Source organism: Mugil cephalus, chromosome 9 (genome assembly GCF_022458985.1).
Source record: "Mugil cephalus isolate CIBA_MC_2020 chromosome 9, CIBA_Mcephalus_1.1, whole genome shotgun sequence".
Taxonomy (NCBI): domain Eukaryota; kingdom Metazoa; phylum Chordata; class Actinopteri; order Mugiliformes; family Mugilidae; genus Mugil; species Mugil cephalus.
Window position 1 is genome coordinate 15,930,181 of NC_061778.1, and position 19,823 is coordinate 15,950,003.

At 44.2% G+C, this 19,823-nt stretch overlaps 2 protein-coding genes across 2 annotated transcripts; both read left to right on the forward strand.

The window, feature by feature from the left end:
- The first annotated feature begins 1,348 nt into the window (after positions 1-1,348).
- phf12b (PHD finger protein 12b) lies at positions 1,349-13,547 on the forward strand. The gene is made up of 15 exons (XM_047594998.1): positions 1,349-2,176; positions 2,483-2,664; positions 4,260-4,332; positions 4,644-5,100; positions 5,275-5,395; positions 5,481-5,613; positions 5,708-5,869; positions 6,154-6,297; positions 6,477-7,212; positions 10,516-10,620; positions 10,728-10,874; positions 10,985-11,080; positions 11,719-11,801; positions 11,893-12,031; positions 12,287-13,547. Exons 1-15 carry the CDS (start codon positions 2,111-2,113, stop codon positions 12,787-12,789), a joined length of 3,147 nt encoding a protein of 1,048 aa, XP_047450954.1. The 5' UTR covers positions 1,349-2,110; the 3' UTR covers positions 12,790-13,547.
- A 2,040-nt stretch (positions 13,548-15,587) lies between these two features.
- LOC125013924 (dehydrogenase/reductase SDR family member 13-like) lies at positions 15,588-18,144 on the forward strand. The gene is made up of 5 exons (XM_047594878.1): positions 15,588-15,776; positions 15,878-15,996; positions 16,223-16,346; positions 16,791-17,117; positions 17,620-18,144. The coding sequence occupies exons 1-5, from the start codon at positions 15,650-15,652 to the stop codon at positions 17,877-17,879; spliced, it is 957 nt and encodes a 318-aa protein (XP_047450834.1). The 5' UTR covers positions 15,588-15,649; the 3' UTR covers positions 17,880-18,144.
- Positions 18,145-19,823: the final 1,679 nt, after the last annotated feature.

Genomic DNA, 19,823 nt, shown 5'->3' on the forward strand with positions numbered 1-19,823 from the left:
AATCAAGATTTTGAGTGATAGAAATTTCAGCACCTGAAATTATTTTTCTGCTGACAACATATAGTGTGGCCCAAACATCCCAAAGAACGAACAGCCAAAACATATTTTTGAGTGAATATTCCTAACGGTTTTCTGTCACACCAATGAACACTGAAACATAAATAAATGAACTGTAATCTGCTATGTGGGACGTGGCTGGACTCGGTTATGTGAGGGCTTATAACACTGGAACTTATGTATTAAAATTAATTTAAAATTAGGAAAAGTAAACCGTTTTTTTCTACTTCTCATCTTTCATGTACATTGTCACTTGGGAAAACTTGAGCATCCACAATACAATAGAGCAGTGCCTCCCTCTGCTGGCGATAGCTACAAATTACCCATCATCCATTTGGCCGGGAAGCTCATTTTAAACCAGGCGTGGCCTGAAAACTTATTTCACACCATAGTTTCTGGGATTGTCTTTAAATATGTGATGCCAGTGTGATGCAGCCAACTAGGAACTTGGTGTTTGTAGTCCCATTCTCCTTTGTTTTTCTCTATTTTTGTTGCCTTTAATGTAAAATGCACTTTTGAAAAGTGGATTCACTGTTTGTGTGTACCTGTTCTTTTCTATGTATCCTTTTGCTCAATTGTAGGTCCCATTTGGTCAAATATATACATGCATACATACTCATATGGGTATACATTTGTAAACATAACACAACACCATCACGGAGGCCTCAAAGGCATTGGTCCTGGATTTTCATCCACGTTAAAGATAAATGTATCTTTCCCACAGCCAAGCGCGAGAGGAACAAGGAGGCCTCAACACATTACACGAAGACATGGAAATATCTTCAATCCACAGTGACAAAACGACAAAAAAGAGTAACCGTGTTGTTTATAAAGAAAATTACTTATTTGACTTTGTGTGTGTGTGTGTTTTTGTCCCTACAGTGGGTGTGTAGGCAGTGTAAAATTTACTGATTTTTAGTGTGATTTAGATCTTAGTAAGTCACTGCCGATTTTTAAATTAAAATACCGCGTTCTTATAAAAACTTGAAAAATATATATTGCTAAAATAAACGTTTTTACTTTTAAGTTATTGTTGCACTTGCTTTTTCGTGAACTAACTATATTTTGTTATGTTTTGTTTCTTAGCTGACTGCAGCGGAGAAATTAAACACGAGTGCAGTGTCATAATAACGGTTTATTTTAGGAGCGCTATAACAGCTGACCGGTGGCTAAACGCCGCTAATAGTATAATAAAATAAAAAAAAAACAAAAAAAAACATTAGATTATTACGCTAACAGACAATGGTATCGATACTAGCAGCAGCAATGATGTCTGTTCGAACAACTAGAACAATGGCTGCAACCGAGTACCGAGCACTGCCTGCTCCTGTCGTTGCTCTCTATGGATCCTCGTAATTATCTATATCCGCTCCACCGCGCATGCGCGTCCGTCGGTTCGCGGTTGCGCCAACTGGTAGAGGATGTTGCTAGCAGCCAGTGTAGATGCACAGCCTTTTTCACAACAATAACATCAACCAAATTTCCATCTTCCCGTACCCGATTTGAGGATTGTACCTTCCGAGCGCTGTCGGACACCGAGCTTTGGACCGCGACACGCTGAAACCCCCGTTGTATCTTTCGGCTTCATCTCGTGTTGACAATGGGAGCGGAGAGGTTTGCAGATTTACAGGGCTCCTCTTTGCAGGAGCAGAAACAAGAATCATGGCTGGCCAGCTAGGCCGCAGATGGATTTTGCAGCCAAGAGCAACAGCCTATTGATACAAAACACTGTACGCATTCGTGGTACTTGCACGCAACGGCGGTGCTAAGTAGTCTGTGTTTTAGTTAACGCGGTCACCTTTCGTTTTTGTTGTCTTTTTTTGGGGCCAACACCACAAGCTAGTGAGCCCGCTAGCTTCTTCTCAACCTTGACTGGTTGACGTCTCGCCTTCGTAGTTAGCTCCTTTAGCCAGCTAACGAGAGCTAGCGTCGCTTGGCCAGCCACCCACAGGGCAGAGACATTGGGGGAGAAATCTTGTTGGATTCAGCCCCGTTGTTGTTGTGTGCCCCGGGGTAATTGTGTCGCTAATTCCTATCGTGTGTTCCTGGATGAATGTGGGACAAAATGGAGACCCCGACGATTGTGTACGATTTGGATACCTCTGGGGGCTTAATGGAGGTGAGTTTGCTGCACTACTAGAAGGCCTTTATCAATGAAAATGTTCCCTTAATGTATAAACGTTAGTGTATTTCCTACAATTGCATTTACAGCCGACATCAACTATTCACCCTGCTGTCAAACACGCAGCTAGGCAACTTAAAATATGGAGTTGTGAATGGAGGCCACAAGTAAATGTTGCCGCTTTCTGAAAGCTTGCCTGAAACGGCGTAGCGGACATGAAGCTGTGTGTTTTCCAACTTTGTGGACGAGCAGTCAGACCCGGTAGACGTGATTTCTGATTAAGCTGCTTGATGGCTTTTACAGCAAATCCAAACGCTGCTGGCGCCCCCGAAGTCAGAGGAGGTAGAGAAGAGGAGTCGGAAGTTGGTGAGAGACGTCCGGAGGAGCGGCAGGGCCACGAACCACGACACCTGTGATAGCTGCCGGGAGGGGGGAGACCTCCTGTGCTGCGACCACTGTCCAGCAGCTTTCCACCTCCAATGCTGGTAAGTTGCACATACCACAGCCAGAACGCTCCGGCCGTGGCATGCAGGTGTCTGTGCATGCCAGGTGTTGATCGGACGAGAGAGAGCAACTTTAAAGCTCCCGCTGTTTGCATAGTTGGAAAGCGGCTGAATGCAAGCTTCAGTAAGGATTGTCCCCAGTTTGTTGTTCCCCTGTATCCACTGTACTCGCCCATGCAGCTAAACAGAGGAGGGCGCTAGTGAGCTATGTGTTGCCATTTGTGAAGTTGAATATACATTTGCAGCGTTTCCCTGGGAGTTTTTCTACATGCCGAATTTACCAGCAGGAATGAATAAATTAAAACCTACACCCGAAGTCTCATTTCAAGTGTGCCTTGGTAGCAAAAAGCCGAGTAGTGCTTAATGTTGAAGTTTATTTACTGGAGGTTGGTGCGCAGAGAGAGCACGGCTAATTTGATCTCTCGGGTGACTCCGTAGCAGCCCGTTACGTTTTCAACATTTTAGGAGACTGTGGGCCGTTAGATACGTGTTGTCTGGCTTCTCGCATTTGGTCGTATGACAAAGGTTTATACAGAGTAAACAGTTTATTCGCCGCTGACAAATAAATTGCGGGTAAACCGAGCATGGCCCTGTTGTCGAGAGCTAGCCTGCTGCAGTCAGCCGTCCTGCAGCTGCTGTTAAAAATGGAGGCTACTCAGCCTCTGTTTACAATATGGCGACCTCCCTGCTCCTTTTCTTCTCCACCGCCATTTTATCAACCTTTTAAAATTAAGCTTTGAGGCGAAACACGTTTGCCATTTCCACGGAGAAAACGTCGCGTCATTTCCCGATAACGGCAGTAAGCAACAAGCAGCATGCCAGCGTTTGTTGTGGACGTGTCACAGAGATCGCCCCCATTGTAGGATTTCTCTGGTGTCGTTTCGCACGGTCCTGCTAAACATCTGCCTGCGAGATTATTTTAACTTTTGAAAGAGCTGAGCCCCTACTGTCAGCTGCAAAACGACCAAACATAAATTGTTTGTGGATGGCCTCGGGTTCATAATTTGTAGTTTTCATCTATCCATGTGTGAGTTAGTGTATATCTTGCACAGTGATTTCTGGCGATCATTGCTTGTAAATGGGATGTGGATGACTGCCCTGCCTATCATAACTACATTGGTTTATTATTCTTATTGTTGTGTCAGCCACTTGCCACTCCGATTCATCTTCAGTGGCAGCATCATATTGTTTTTGACTTTGTTTTGACCAAACATTTGCCTTGAGCCGTATTATGATAATCGTAATCTACAGTTGAATAGAATATTTCAAATCCTTTAAGCTTCACTAAGAGGAGGGATTTAATATCAATGAACATGTCATACGATTCAATGAATTTAGAACATTTGACAGCACATCATTGCACAGAATTTTGCTGAATCGTAATTTAGTTAAAAGTCCACCAGATGGAGGCAGAGGGTTTACTAAAGGTCCTATTTCTATGTAATGTGTTTTATAAACATTACATGTGAGATAACTGTGAAACAGCATTTAATTACTGCACAGACTGACTTATTGTGTTATATTACTTATTGCATGAACCCATTTACTGATTATTTTGTTTTCTCTTCTCACAACAGCAACCCACCTCTAAGTGAAGAAATGCTTCCCCCTGGAGAATGGATGTGTCATCGCTGCAATGTTCGGAAAAAGGTGAGTGTAATATACGACTACCGACAACAAAGGCGGGTTGTGATGTTGCCTCACAGTGCCTGTGGGGGGAAAAAATAATTGTGTTCTTGATTCAGAATGCTGAATCAGATGAAAAGCTGCAGGCAAGGGCACGACTAGGGGAAAAAACTGGGACGACAAATTTTCACCAATGGCTTGACACTGACAAACTACCGACCTTTGCCTTTTACAGAACCACACTTAAGTCAGTGTTCCTGTCGTGCCGTTGTCAGTGAGCTGTCTTCTGCATGAACTGAAAAGTCTGTATTTTGGTCTGTATTTCCTCTTGCCAGAAGCGAGAACAGAAGTCCGAACAGACCAATGGTCTACCTGAGAAGTCCTCGTCTAAACGCCCTGCTTCCCCGCCGGTGGAGCTGGACCTCAGCACTGGTCCTTTACGGCTCGACGGGCTGCCTCCGGGTGCTGGAGCGGCTGGACCTGGTCTCCGGGTGGCCCAGGTACGCCTTTTGGAACGCAGGACCAGCAGCAGACCGAGCAGCCGGCCTGGGACTCCAACTTCCAACACATCGTCCACCCCGACACCTTCAGAGGAGCAGAACGACGGGGAGGAGGAGGCAGCAGAGCCCGAGGACGAGGTTCAGGGCACAGAGCTCGAAGGTGCTACGCTATCTGCTCCAACACCACGCCTTCTCAAGAGGCCCTTTCAGCTCCTAATAGCAGCCGCCATGGAGAGAAACCCTACACAGTTCCAGTTGCCCAGCGAGCTCACCTGCACCACTGCACTGCCAGGTCAGTCTCTTTCACGGTGCTGTTTTTAATTTTTTAAGTATTCAAATAGTAAGATACACTCTAGTCATAATCTTGTGGGAGGCATTGAGGATTTTTGCAGTGACAATCTTGAATACATCAATGTTGGCTTGTGTATTTAGTAGTTTATGTTCCTAATGTTGTTTGAAATTCTAGGCACCAGTAAACGAAGAAGAAAAGAGGAACTACTAGGAAAACCATTCAGGAGGCCTCAGCACGAACTGGATCCCAATGGTCTGGTCCCTCTTCCAGTCAAAGTTTGCTTTTCATGCAACAGGTTAGAACTAACAGATTTACCGTATCTTAAGAGAAGTACACAGAGGCATGTGTTTCACAGCTTTTCCTTGTATGTTTTCTCCCAGGAGTTGCAGGTTGGCGCCGTTGATCCAGTGCGATTATTGTCCTCTATTGTTCCACATGGACTGTCTGGATCCTCCACTCACAGCTTTACCTGCCGGCAAATGGATGTGTCCAAACCACGTTGAGCACTTAGTGGTAAGAGGCTAAGCTTTCCGTGTTTGTTTGTTTTTGTCTGGCCGTACTAAAAGAACAATTAGTTCTTCATCTCTTGCTTTCGTATTCTTTCCAGCTGAATCAGAGGAGTCTTAGCCTGTCCAGCCGCTGTCAGCTGTTTGACCAGTTCCAGGACAGGATGTCCCAGCACGCTGTCAAGCTAGACTTCCTGCGAAGAGTCCATCGGCAGAACGCACCCAACCGTCGCACCTCTCACCAGCACAAGAAGACCATCAAGGTCTGACAGTGCCTGAGACTCTTTCCTTTTATAGTTATTCATTGTTTTTATGCACATCTCGTCATCAGAACTTCAAACTTACACAAGGAAAACTGCAGCAAACTGCTGTAATATACGCAACATCATTATTATCACCTCTTAGCGGCTGACTTGTGTTTTGCAAAAGAATGTGCGCTGATGCTAACCTACCGTGTCAGCAAAAATTATGTTTGTTCGCAGACTTGTTAGGCCACTTGTGATAAAAGTGGTAAGGGTCTCTTAACAGTTGTTTTTTTTTTATTCAGGTTCCCGATGCCATTAAGTCCCAGTACCAGAATCCTCCCCCCATGCTGCTACCTGCAGGGGTGCGTCAGTTAGAGCTGGTTTGTAGTGGCGTTCCCAAGCGTCAGCCATTAAAACACCTCACCACAGAAGCTGATCAAGAGGAGGTAGGCACAACAAAAAATTGCTTCCATAGTTTGTCTAAAATCTATTTTAACCAGTCTGAAATTTTTTATTTTTACTCTAACAGAACTCGAGGGCTTATGAAATAAATGTGTTCTTCAGAATGGAGAGAGAGTGGTAGTTGATTCTTAATACTAAAATGTGGTTCTGCTTTGTTAAACAGTGGCTTCAGGACGTCATCGCACTCCAGTGCAGCATCATGCGACACTTATCCATCAAGCAGAAGGCCTCATCCACGGCATCCACCGTGTCGTCAGCGGAGTGGGACTCTAAGCAGGATGCGAGCACAAAATGTTGCATAACATCAGAGGATATGAAATCTCAGACCTCTTTAGGAAGGACTTCTTCCCCTGACCCCTGCTCTAAAGCCTGCGGCGCACCCGATGACCCTCACGGGGACTCTCTTTCCAGGAATACCCCAGTAGAGCTGGGCGTTTGTAAATGCAGCATGACACCATGTCAGAACTGTAGGAAACCCAACGGACCTCTAGCAGAGGTTCAGCCTCCCAAAGCCAACGGGCCTGTAGACTCTACTGCTGCCTCAGGCTCCTGCAGGCAGGCTGAACTGCAGCATAGACTGAAGCCCAGTGCAACACCCCCAAACACAGCCTCTGCAAGTTGTCTGGTGAACCACATAGGAACAGGGACGGTTAAAAGGGAGCCCGAGAGCTCCACGGAGTCCTGCGCTCAGAAAAACTGCCCGGCTGCTCCCACGATATGGCCCCACAGCATTGAGCAGAACCATCGGAGCCAGGCAGAGCTCCAGGGTGTTTGCATGAGCAGAGATGAGAAACCCTCTGACTCCATTACCAGCAGTTCCCCGACAGAAAAAGCATCTAAAGGCAAACAGGAGCAGGACTTGACCAAGCTGGGGTCATCGTCATCGTCGCCAACTCCAGGTACACATCCTCACACGTATTCTAAAAACAGCCGGAGGGCACCAACACACAGACACATTTTTCACCATGTCCACGTCATCATTTTTTATAGAAATTTCATTGCAGCTCTTTTCATGACCTCAACTTGTTGCGTCTTGTATCATCTTCACTTGAGTCCTCAGATAATAATATATAGCTGAAGAAATACAGACATCCAGTTATTTTGAAAAACAAGCATTTAAAGCAATGTTAAAAAGTTTTTCTTAAGCTACATACATTTAACATTAACAAATTTATACAATTTCCCTGAGGTGAGGGAGTCATCCCAAAGGGAACAATCAAGTTGAGTCTAAGTCTTTAAGGTTGCTATTCTCTTCAGACAGGGAAAACCAGACAAATCTGACTGAAATAGGGAGACTTAAGCTATTTTCTTCCCCAAGTGTTTAGCCTGATGTGGAGAGGTTCCCCTATTTTTCCTTCTGTCTCGCTGTGATTAAAACGCTTGTTTTCTGTGTTAAATTTAATTGAGTCTTTAGGCTAGTTAAATAATTAAATAATCTTTAGTTTGGCAGCTAGGGCTGCAACAAACAATTATTTTCTCCGTCGATCAATCTATTGATTATATTTTCAATTAACCTATTGACTGCTTTTGGAGTAGAACACGTTGACGAGTCGCAATATTTACTGAATAAGCCCTAACCGACGCATCAGTCGTGAGGAAATTCATTAAAGCTGCCAGAATCCCGAAAGAAGACAGAGTGGTGGCACTCTTCCTAAAATTGAAACTCCTGCCAACTGAAGCTGAGCCGTTGAGTGTTTGGACTTGCAGTGAACTTCGTCTTATGTTTGAGCCCGGGAGACATTGTGTCTTTCTTAGTTGGGTTTGAGAAGAGACTCGAGCAGATGCTAATCGCGAGCATGGCGGCGCTGCTCACCATTGCTTACTAAGTTGCAAGCGGATTGTTTCTTCTGAAAAGTTTAAATTTCAGTCAACATTTTACAGGCGGTGTAAACAACTTTTATTGTTGGCATGAAGGTCCTGGGCTCTAACTTGCTCGAGGGCTCTTTGTTCTTTCTGTGTGGAGTTGATATGTTCTCCCTGTGTCTGCTGTGTTTACTCTCACATAGACATGCATGTTAGGGCTGGTGAAGCTCCACAGGAATACAGATGCATTGCCAACTACAATCTGAAGTTAAATCATATTTGGCATGCTATGTAATGACAGAATACAGTAAAAAAAAAAAAAAAAAAAAACTGTTCGACTACTCAAAAAAGAAAGAAAAGACAAAAATCTTCATTAATCGATTGAAAAACTTGGAAAAAAAACTCCTTTGTTACAGCCCCACTTATGACCTGTAAATGTTCTGGAAAGCAGTGCTGCCCACCTAAATGTTCTTTGTTGAGTTGTTGTCAGAGACCCAAGCATAGCTGCCAGATACTGACCACCCACCAACGATCAGACTAAACTCGCTGCAGTAGTCCAGATGCTGGCGCTGCTCTCGTTGTTTTGAGGTCGGGAGCTCGGCGAGGTGCTCGTAAACAGCTGCTGTTCCATTTTTAGTAAGCGTGCGATGCACTGGGTCTCTGTTAGTGAATTCCAACACTTAGGGCATTTCCAGTCAAAATATTGGAAGCACTCTGGGGCAAATCAGATAAAGTTTCAAAACAACCAAAGCAATTCCTCTTTGCAGTTCAACCTTTCCTTTTCTGAGTAGTGTTTGGAGTTTTTGACTTAGACTTGTGGGATTGGTTAACAGTTTGCAAACATTGCGTCTGTGTTCATGCATTTACCTCAGGATGGCCAAATTCATTCTCCTTTTCTGTGTTAAATGTGATGCAGAAAAGTTAGTGTTAACCTGGTAAGGTGGTAGAGTTGTAAGTAAGCAGCCGTGACGTATTAAACTGCAGTGAAAGGACAGAGCTGTATGATTGAAATCATGTGAACTAGTGCATTGTCTGTTCACAATTGCCTACTTTTTTTAGGAAGTGTAATATGCAACTGGAAAGTTTGCAGACCAATATAAACCATTGTGAAAGTGACAAAACAACTTGTACTACAACTATGATTACCTGTCGTCCAGTGAGAGAACAGGCAGATACGGGGACACCTTGCTTTTATAGATGGATAAGTGCAGGCTAGTTATTTTACTGTGGCAGTTACAACTAAATTTCTTTTAGCAATAATGGCTTCAATAACCCCTGAAATAGTACTAAGGTACTTGGATTATTTCTACAAAAACATCCAAGAGAGTAAGAGGAAGTTGATTCTGCTATAGACTTAAAAGTGTCAATCTTGGAAGATTTCAGTCATTGCACATTTATGTGTGAATACATATAAGTGTTGTGCTATGTGCAGTTCTTCATCTAACAGCTCACTGTGGCTGCGCCTTCTCGTTCCATCAACGCCTGACATGTTTCAGACTGATTTGTTCTCAAATTATTCAACAGTCATAGATTTATTGAGGCATTTATGATCACTGATCGCTGTAAGCCCTAAGCTCTGTGTGAAAATGCGCTGGAGTTCTGCAGTAACTACTTCATAATAAAAGTCATCTTGTGTTTTAGTGAATGTTCAGCAATAGGAAACATATGGTTCGCATTAGCAGCAAGCTCAACTCTCAGACATCCTGTATTTGTGGGAGATTGGTTCAGTCGCCATTCTGTCACCTCGTATGGCAATTTAACAGACTTTACAGCTTTAATGAAAATCTTCAAGATTGCCACGAGAAATTGGATATTTTATCGATCTTTATAATGTCTTGTTGAAGTGGGACATGGGTCTTCTGAGGGTGTCCTGTGGTGTCTGGTGACAGGATGTTGTTAGTGGGGGCCTTCGGGTCCTATGGGTCGAGGGACCTCTTTGGATCAGGCTTGTTCCTGTGCATCCCACAGATACTTGATCCGTTTGGGATCTAGAGAATTAAGAGGACATGTTTTTTGAGTTGTTCCTAAAGCGTTTTTGTGAGTGTGTGTGTGTCAGGCTGCCTCCTACTGGGGATGGCTGCTGCCATCAAGGAGTGTCATTGCTATGGGGTGGGGGTGCCTCGTCTGGTCTATGTGGGTGCTACATATCTAAGTAACATCCACACAAATGCCAGGTCCAAAAGTTTCCCAGCAGAGCATTGTATTGTCACGTTATTCATGTCTATGAATCCAGTGGTTTTAATGTTGTGGCTGATTGATGTATCAGCACACTTGAATAAGTAAAGGTCTTTTAAAATAAGTTACATTACATTAATGGATGATGTTGCCATCCAGTCAGATGCTCACGCCTCCAGCTCTGTGTCAGTTCATTGACCTCTTGTTGTCTTCGTCCTCCTCAGACAAGAAGTCTGGTCCTGGACTTATGGACTCAGTACTTCCCAGCACTCTCTCTGCCATCGCAAACCTGTCCAGCTACATGAAGGATGGAAAGGAGGAGGATGGGGGTAAGCGTGCTCACTTGGTTGTGGTGTGACAGCTTTGAACGACTTTCAAGAAACAAACTAATTGTGTTATTGTCTCCTAACGGATGTGTGCGTTTGTGTGTGCGCAGGGATCGAGCTGGACAAATTGGATACAGAGATGATCAAGCTCCTGGCCTATCAAAGGATCCAGCAGCTCTTCCCCCCAAAAGTGCCCAGCACTCCACCTCCCCCAGCCATCCCCACTGCCCCCAAAACCCTGTTCCCCGTCCCCGACAGTAAGACACTAACTTCCCTGCTCTGAAACTGTCAGCGTTGTTTTTTTGTTTTTTTTTGTTTGTTTGGTCTAATTCAAAGTGTTCCTGAAACTGTTTCTTCTCCTTTCTAGATTTAAAGAAGGTGCAGGCCCGAGCTGTCTTCTATCCTCTGACAGGAAAAGGAGGAGCTGTTAGCATGTGCTACAGGACGTTATACATAGGATCTGGTACGACATACTTGCTTCATCACAGTGATGTCACACTTTGAACAAATTAATGGCACATCTTTCCAGTTTCCAGGTGCTCTGTTTGCCCCTTGAAAATGCATTTCAGTTTTCATCTATAGATTGATTTGCACCAGCAGTCACTTTAAATTGAAAATGGGTGGCACCTGTTTACCTTTAGTGGAGTCAGTTCCAGTGCATTTTGGAGTGATAAGGGCACAAGTGTTTATTAAACAAACTAAATCTGGAGCGATTCTGATAAATCATTACATGAGGAACGTTGTTGTTTTCAGTTTCTGATTTTTAAGTAATCTTTTCACCAATTCAAGATATTTGTCGTATTAAGTAAAACTTAATTTAACACCATAAAACAAGTTAAATCTGTGAGAAATTGTATCCGCTCCTATGGATTAAGAATTTCATTGTTTTACACATATTTGGCCTAATTAATGATTTAGTTTTCGTAAATTGCAATTAGGTACCAAAGTTTAGAGTTTAAAGAGGCATATATTTGTCATATATACGTATTTCAAATATGCCCATGTAACACATGTGGACAGATATTAATTATTGAAGTCATGTCATGATTTTACCTGTGCGTTGTTGCAAAGCTGACACTCCCTCTGTAACGCTCTGTGCAGGTGCTGACATGGATGTGTGCCTTACAAACTACGGTCACTGCAACTACATATCGGGGAAACACGCCTGCATATTCTACGATGAGGTGAGGGCTTTTTCCCCAACGGTTAAACACACTAAAGCATCGCTGTTGTTCACTGTTGTGTAAGTGGCTCGTGCGTGTCCTTTTCCTCCAGAATACCAAGCATTACGAGTTGCTCAACTACAGCGAGCACGGCACCACGGTGGACAACGTCCTCTACTCGTGTGACTTCTCCGAGAAGGCCTCGCCGTCTCCGCCCAGTGGCCTCGTGGCGAAGGTCCAAGGCATCATCCGTGAGTGCAGCTCATTCCTGTCTTTCCTCCCAGAAAGAAACAGACTGTCTGTTTTGTTAGAATCTATTAGAGTAAGACTCACCCAGGTTGATGCTGTCATGATTTTTAGTCACTTCTGTAACTCCTGCAGAAACACTTAACCTTCAGTTCATTATTTAGTTTTTATTCACTGATGAAAAACAGTTTCCAGTTTCGAAGCTGGACTGGAGTTTTAAAATCTGCATGCCTCCGAGTTACCATCTGTCTTCTGCTCAGGTCGCAGCAGGAAGCGCGAGGAGGACGAGGGCCCCGGCTCCGTGGTGAGCGTGTTGCCAGCGGGCGGAGTGATGAGCAGCCAGGCTCAGGGCGCCGCGGAGCCAACGTGCAGCTGCAAGGCGAGCAGCTCCAGCCTGATCGGAGGCAGCGGGGCGGGCTGGGAGGGCACGGCCCTGCTCCACCACGGCAGCTACATCAAACTGGGCTGCCTCCAGTTTATCTTCAGCATCACAGAGTTCGCCAGTAAGCAGCCCAAAGAAGAGCAGACTGCCGCTCCTGCTGCCAGCTGCACGAGCGTCACCAGCAGCAGCAGCATCAGCGTGGCCAGCAGCGCCCCCTCCACCGCCTCCACCACCACCACCACCACCACCACCTCCACCTCCTCCTCCACCCCACCACCTAACACTGCCGCCGTGAGTAGCCCTTCCAGCCAGGATGAGGCTGACACTGAGACTGTCCCTCCCCACCAAGTGCCCGTACTGCGCTCCAACTCGGTTCCGTAGCCCACACAGGAAGCCCCCAACCTCCCTCTTTTTTTGTTTTGCACCTTCCAAGTCACAATGAAGGGAAAGCTGCACAGCTGGTTGGTCAACAGGGAAAAATTTTTTTTTTTTTTTTCATTTTTAATGGTTTATATCTTTGCATGAACTTGAAGTATTATTGACAATCTCTTCTGTTTGTGAATGACTGACAGTAACCTTGTGTTCACTTCAGACCGTTAGGACTTTGGGCAAACGTTATTTAGCTGTGCTCAATTTTCTTTTTTCTTTTTTTTTTTCTTTTTGCCAGTGTTTTAGTTATGTATGGTGTAACCTCCTTATGTTGTCAGTCAGCCCATTTAGCACAAACCTTTTATTTTGTAGTATTGAATTCCATACATTGTAATTTCTTTTGCTGCTTTTGCACCACAGGTAGCTATATGTATGAAAACATACATGCTTATACACTATGATATGTATATATACTGTATATATATATAATTCAGTGCCTCTCAATTGGAGAAACATTGGATTTCATGTAGATTTGCCATTTTTTGGTTTTTAACTGTACAGTTAATGGAATTTGTGATACCGTGTAGAGTTCCAGAAGTTTTGTGATAAAACTTGTTCTTAGTCTGTACTTTCCGCTGTAGTCCATCTGTAAATACCATATTGTTTTAGCACTCATTTTAACATCTTGTGCTGCTCTGTATATAGGCACTCTGTCTGTACTTGCTTGTCTATTCAAACCTGTAAATACAGAAAGATTTTCTAAGAACAAACTCTGCGGATTTGTTTATTTTATGCTTTTTGATGGCCCACGGTCGTCTTCATGTGTTTGGTTAAAACACTTACACACAAATTAAAGCCTTTGCTGTGAATCAGCATATATATAAAGGTTGTTTTTGTTCCCACATTTAATTTACAAGAAGTGTGCAAAAGCAATCCTCTGCATTATTCTTGGAACATTAACTTAGATAAATACCATAAGCTTTCTTCAGTAAATGGGAACAACTGTGGGCTGGGCCTCCCTTTCCCTTTTCAACAAGCCAAGATCTTAAAAATCTTTATTTGAGATTCTGCTTCTCCTTCAGATCGTCCCCCACCTCTCGTCTCTCCCATCCTGCCCCATCCCAAAGGTTTTGGTCTGGATTCTGATCTGTTGGTTAAGGAGGCCTCTAAAGTCCACTGCCATGTTTCATCAAACCCGTACGAGATTCCTCTTAGTCATGTTTCATTTTCCTGTTGGAAGTAGCAATTCAAGGACAGAGCTGGCCATAAAGAATGCACATAGTTGGCAGTGATACTCAAGCTTGGCGGGGCTGTCCAAGTTTCTATTGGTTGTATTGAAGGGCGCAAAGTGTGCCAAGCAAACCACTACACCCAACAATTTGGTCCGAGCTTGGACTGTCGAGATTCGTCAGTCCAGTCTTCAGCTGTCCAGTTTCGGTGAGTCTGTGTCCACTGCAGTTTTCAGATTTTAAAATGAACGGTTCCTGACATACTGTGTTCTTCTGCTGTTATCTGCAGGTATATGCAACCGTGAAGGTTGAGAGCGAATGAGGGGTAGTGTCAATCCTGACGACCTATGATATGTCAGACCACAACTGGCCTACTGAGTGCCTGAACTAGATCTTATGGTAAGGTCTGAAGCTCAGTCCCAGCAGCCCAGCACTCAAGAATCACATTGGGATTTAGACCAAACCTCATGCAACACTTTATGGAAAATGATTCACTTGTTTGCGTTCTTTAAACTTATTTCTTGGCAGCTGTTGGATTAAGGCAGCCAGTGTAGCTTTGGCGCCACCCAGTGGTGGTGTCAGAACAGTCCGAGTGATCCATAGTGGCAATACCTTGTGAACTATGACATGATTAAAAAAAAAAAAAAAAAAAAACATGTCAGGTCCCGTGGGCGTAACTTTGGCTGACCTCTCACACACATCTGCACAGTAATGTTTTATGTGATGCTGGAGTGTGGCTGGATTAGTCCTCATTGTCAGGATGTCTAAATAACCTAATAAAAACCTAATGCCTTATATACAGATAACCCCCTTAATATAATCACCCTCTGAGCCAGAACTTGGCATCCCACAGCCATCTGACCGGCACAAGCACCTCCATGCCCACGTGTGATGCGGTTTTGGACCCAAACTCATAGACTGTCACGGTTCAATGATTTTGTTAAGTCATTCCCCGTTTCATGTTGAAAGAAGTGCTTCTCCTGTGTACCTGCTGGAATTTACCTCCTGTGTTTGTTTTGTTCCCACCCCGGCTGCGTGTCCCTCATTTTTCGACCTTTGGCGAATTCAGTCTCTCCCCAGTTTGTCTGTTAAATTGCCTGTGTGACGTTTTGGATTTCCCTTTGTTATGTTTGAGCCATGGAGGACAAGGGTCACCGTCACCTGACTCCTTTCAAAAAGTACTTACCTAGGAGATGAACAAAAACCTAAAAGCCTCAAAACACATTTGGAATGAGGTGACAGGGCTGCCGCCTAAAACTTAACCGTGTTACATGGCATTAGTTGCATGACAACCAACATCTGACATAGGGGGAGCCCCTAGTAGTTGGCGCTGGCGTGTGAATGGCTGCTTAAAGGTGACACTGTGACTGTAAAGGCCTTTGAGGACACGTAGGTAGACTCTTCACTGGGTTTTAAATAATGATCTCTTCCTCTCTGGACTCCAGTATCGTCTGACCCCTCTGATTTGTCGTTATGATACATGTGTTTTGTGTCTGGCCTCATTCCAGTTCTTCCGTTCTGCTGTGTGTTGATAAGTCACGCCCACAAAGGGCGGAACTGGGTGCGTTTGTTTGAACGTTTATATAGCAGAGCCTGTTTTCTTGGTGAAGGCAGTCTGCTGTGAGGCGCCAAGGTCCGGAACAATGTCTACCTTTCTGCTGGTGGTCGGTGTCGTGGTAGGAGTTGGTTACATTTACCATCATATTTTTGTGAAGGGAAAGGCTTGCACGAGCAAAGCAAAGCTGCATGGGAAAACTGTGATTGTAACCGGTGAGTAAAGGTTCAGATTTGTAGTGGTGGTGTTCCGCTGTGTATGGTGATGCAAATTAAGAATCCGCGTGGCATAAAATTCTATTCCTTGTCGCCTTCAGGCAGCAATACGGGCATCGGGAAGACCACGGCCATAGATCTGGCTAGAAGAGGAGCCAGAGTGATTTTGGCCTGTCGCAGTAAGGAGAGAGGAGAGGCTGCTCTCGAGGAAGTCAAGAGAGTGAGTCAAAGTCGAATTAGTTTCAATTCCCTCTCCTCGACAACAACGTCTAGCTGCTGGATGCTGTGCGGATGGTGCTGTGCCTGAAAGTTTTACACTAGCGGTTTATTTCCTTTTCCCAGAAATGTGCACGCAGCAGGCTTTGTCATGTCAGAGGTAGATGGATGCTGTTGTCTGCGTCCCTTTCCCATGTAAATACTCATCCAGTGATCACTGTCTCCCACAGGAGAGCGGCAGCAATCAGGTGGTGTTCATGCAGCTTGATCTGGGGAGTCTCAAGTCTGTTCGCAGGTTTGCCGAAACCTTCCTGAAATCCGAAACCAGATTAGACATCCTCATCAACAATGCAGGTATGACCATAGACTGCAGTATAAAAATCCAACCAGCATTTCAAATCCATGTTTTGAGTTTGTCCTTGTCACGCAGTTGAATTCACAGTTGTCTTGAACAATTATGTTCAGTAAAATTCATTCGTTTTTCTTTTCTTGGATGTAGACGATCGTCATACACACAGGCTATTAGTCTCAAGAATGTCACCTTAACTATGTCTCATCCACACAACAGTGTAATGCAATGCATGCAGGCAATGGCATGTATTAGTATTAGCTGACACTTTCAGCTCATCAAGATTTTATAATATACCTTACGTCTAAATTCTGGAGGATCTGGATTATGCTAGGTTTTCTCGTGTATTTAAGGACTTGTAATCATTCTTTTTTTACACTAAAACCTCCCTTGTCTTGATGTTGACACCTTTGGAAACAGACTAACTCTTTGTCCATGTTTTGTCCCAGGTATTTACTTGCAGGGTCGAACAGAGGACGGACTGGGAATGATGTTTGGCGTCAACCACATCGGTCACTTCCTCTTGACCAACCTGCTGCTGGAGCGACTGAAGGCGTGCGGACCGAGCCGGGTGGTCACTGTGTCGTCTGTGTTCCACCACTTTGGAAAAATTGATTTTGACTGTCTGAACACCCACAAAGCTCTGGGATTGGGGACCTCAACCACGGATGTCACCCAGATCTACTCTGATAGCAAGTTGTGCAACGTCCTTTTCACCTACGAGCTTGCCAAGAGATTGCAGGGGACTAAGGTCACTTGCTACACCCTCCATCCAGGTCAGCAGTCAGAATATGGCACCATTACAATTAACGCAAAATAAACACTACATTACTGTATAGTACACTGGTTCCATTAAGTGCGGCATAACAAATATTCATTAATACACAGGACGAGATGTTACAATCCCTTGTGCCAAATCTAAGGCAAAACTCCTTTAGAGGCCAGGTCCAACTGGACAACCAACCAGCAGACCAGTGGTCAGCTACTAACTAACCTAGCCACAGAAATAAAACCCCAGCTAATTAGCCTAGCCACCAGCAGTAGGTAACTGTTATATATCGTCCAGTGAAAACTTTGACAGGAGGACAAAGGTGAGTACATTATTTGATTCACTAGTGTGGTCAAGAAGCTCAGTAAATACTGAGGATATTAGAAGAAGTGCTACTGGTCCAAATTCCATTTTACCCATGGCAAATGCATCCCCAGAAGACATTAGTTGGTGCTAATTATTACAATGTCAAAAGACTGGGAAACTAAATTCGTTTTATGTTTTTACAGGTGCTATCAACACTGAGCTGGCCCGGTACTCAAACCCACTAATGAAGCTATTCCTGGTGCCAATAACGGCTTATTTCTTCAAGAACCCTGTCCAAGGATGCCAGACCACCTTGCACTGTGCCCTCCAGGAGGGTATAGAGCCTCTCAGCGGACGTTACTTCTCGAACTGCACTGTGAGAGAGGTCTACGCTAAATCCAAAGACGATGCAGCCGCAAAGAAGCTGTGGGAGCTCAGCGAGAGAATATGTGGCCTTGCCTAAAAAGCTTCACATTTAATTCAAGGCTTGAGAATGAAAAGGTTAACTGACAGCAGCCAAGCCCAGTAAGGTAAAGGTCTCGCAAGCCCCTCCCTGCCCCGTGTCAATACTACTAAAAAGCCCAGTCTGACTGGATAGATTATCTTAGTTGCCATGACTCAGTAGTTTTTAGAGAACTTATTTTATGATCATTGATACTATTAATATCTGACCACGTGGCAGCATGTTATGGTGTGATACGACATAATAAAAAAAGAGAGTGAGTTAATGATTTGTTTGTGTGTTGTATGTCTTCAACATGATCTAAGTGTAACATCAAGTTGTGTTCATCTCTCAAAAAGTGGACTTTAATCTTTATTAATGTTGAGGGATTTCCAGTTTCACAGGTTTAGTGACTGTAAAGGAACTTGATTGTCAGATTGTTGCACTCTGCTCCAGATGCGCAACACTAAAAACCTGTTTAACCACCAATCTTGTCAGAAACACCTCTCTGTGTTTGGCCTTTCTTTAATCGACCACAAACCATATGCACTGTAACTGAAATGATAACTATAAATTGCTGCTAACTCCGTGAACGACGTTGTAGGAGAGCCTGTACTTTGAATTGGATTTACCTGGTTGGGGAACTGTCTAATCAATTATAAACCAAGATTGTGAAACAGCAGAATAATCGGAGTTGTATCAAGACATCAAATATCAAAACTACTAAATATACGCAGTAACAGAGCTGTGGCAGTGGTAGGTTGATATAGGAAGTACAGGTTGTACAGACTCGTCGATCAGTCAACTTTACTGCTGTGCCATGACGCTTTAAGCATCAAGTCGACTTGGGACCGATCACGTGACAATAACAACCTCAGAGAATACAGATGAGGAGTCCAGTGGGTCAGTGCAGCAAACTTGCAGCAGTCCGTGACGGCCTCCCGCCTAGCCGGGGCTGTTTTGCGTGGTTTCTTTGTTGTTTGTTTGTCTTTCAGGTACCTGGCTGGTAGGCGGAGCCTAGTTAGGCAAACTGGGAGCACCTGGCCAGTCTCCCAGCGGGCGTCCTTTTTAAGACCTGGCCGTCAGCTCTCATCCGCTCTCTTGTTCCATCCTCACAGCACCACGTCTTTGTTTCGTTGGCTTCGGCTTGATTCTTAGTTATTTTACTTCATCCAACACTTTACAGTGAATACATGAACATTCTCCCATCAACAAACACACTGATAAACACTGATATCAACACCCCACCTATGTGGTATGTTTTCATTGTCAATGTTTAACCTTGTTTGTTATACATAAAGTTCTTTAACGTTGCGTTACTGTGGGGACTCGTCCGTGCCTGCGTTGTTAAAGTGACAAAGTGAGTTTGGGTAGGTTCATTTGACAGTGTAGTTTCTGTAGTTTGAGTATGCGCTAGTTTTGTCCTGGTGTGTGTGCAGCAATGGACTGATGTCATCAAAGTTACTAGGAGTTGCACTGTCTGGCCAATTTGATGGGGAAAAAGGAAATAAATTTGACCTCTTTTTGGTGTCCAAGAAGACATCCATTACTCACAAACTTCATAAAATGATACGGAAGAAAACCTAATGAATGTTGGCTACGTGTTCCCTAGTCAGATGAAAGCAAACATTTTTGCTTCAGATAGGGTGAGCCATGTTTGAACCTGTCTAGAGAATGCACAGTACCAGCGGTGTATAATGGAAATGGGAGTGTGCAAATATGGGGTTGCTGACAGGATAAAAGTGTGGCACAGTGCATTATACACATAAATGGAAATTTGCAAAACACCGAATGACGAATGAGTCCCAGTCTCAAGAGGTTGTGGTTATGATGCCAAGCACACTGCAGTAATCACATACAAGCTTTAGGTCAGATGGACGCTTTTCTCAGCGTTTCTTGGTGGAGATGTTGACGCAACAGAAAGCACACAGTCTTTGATAAGTCACAAGGTCTAAGTTTTTCATG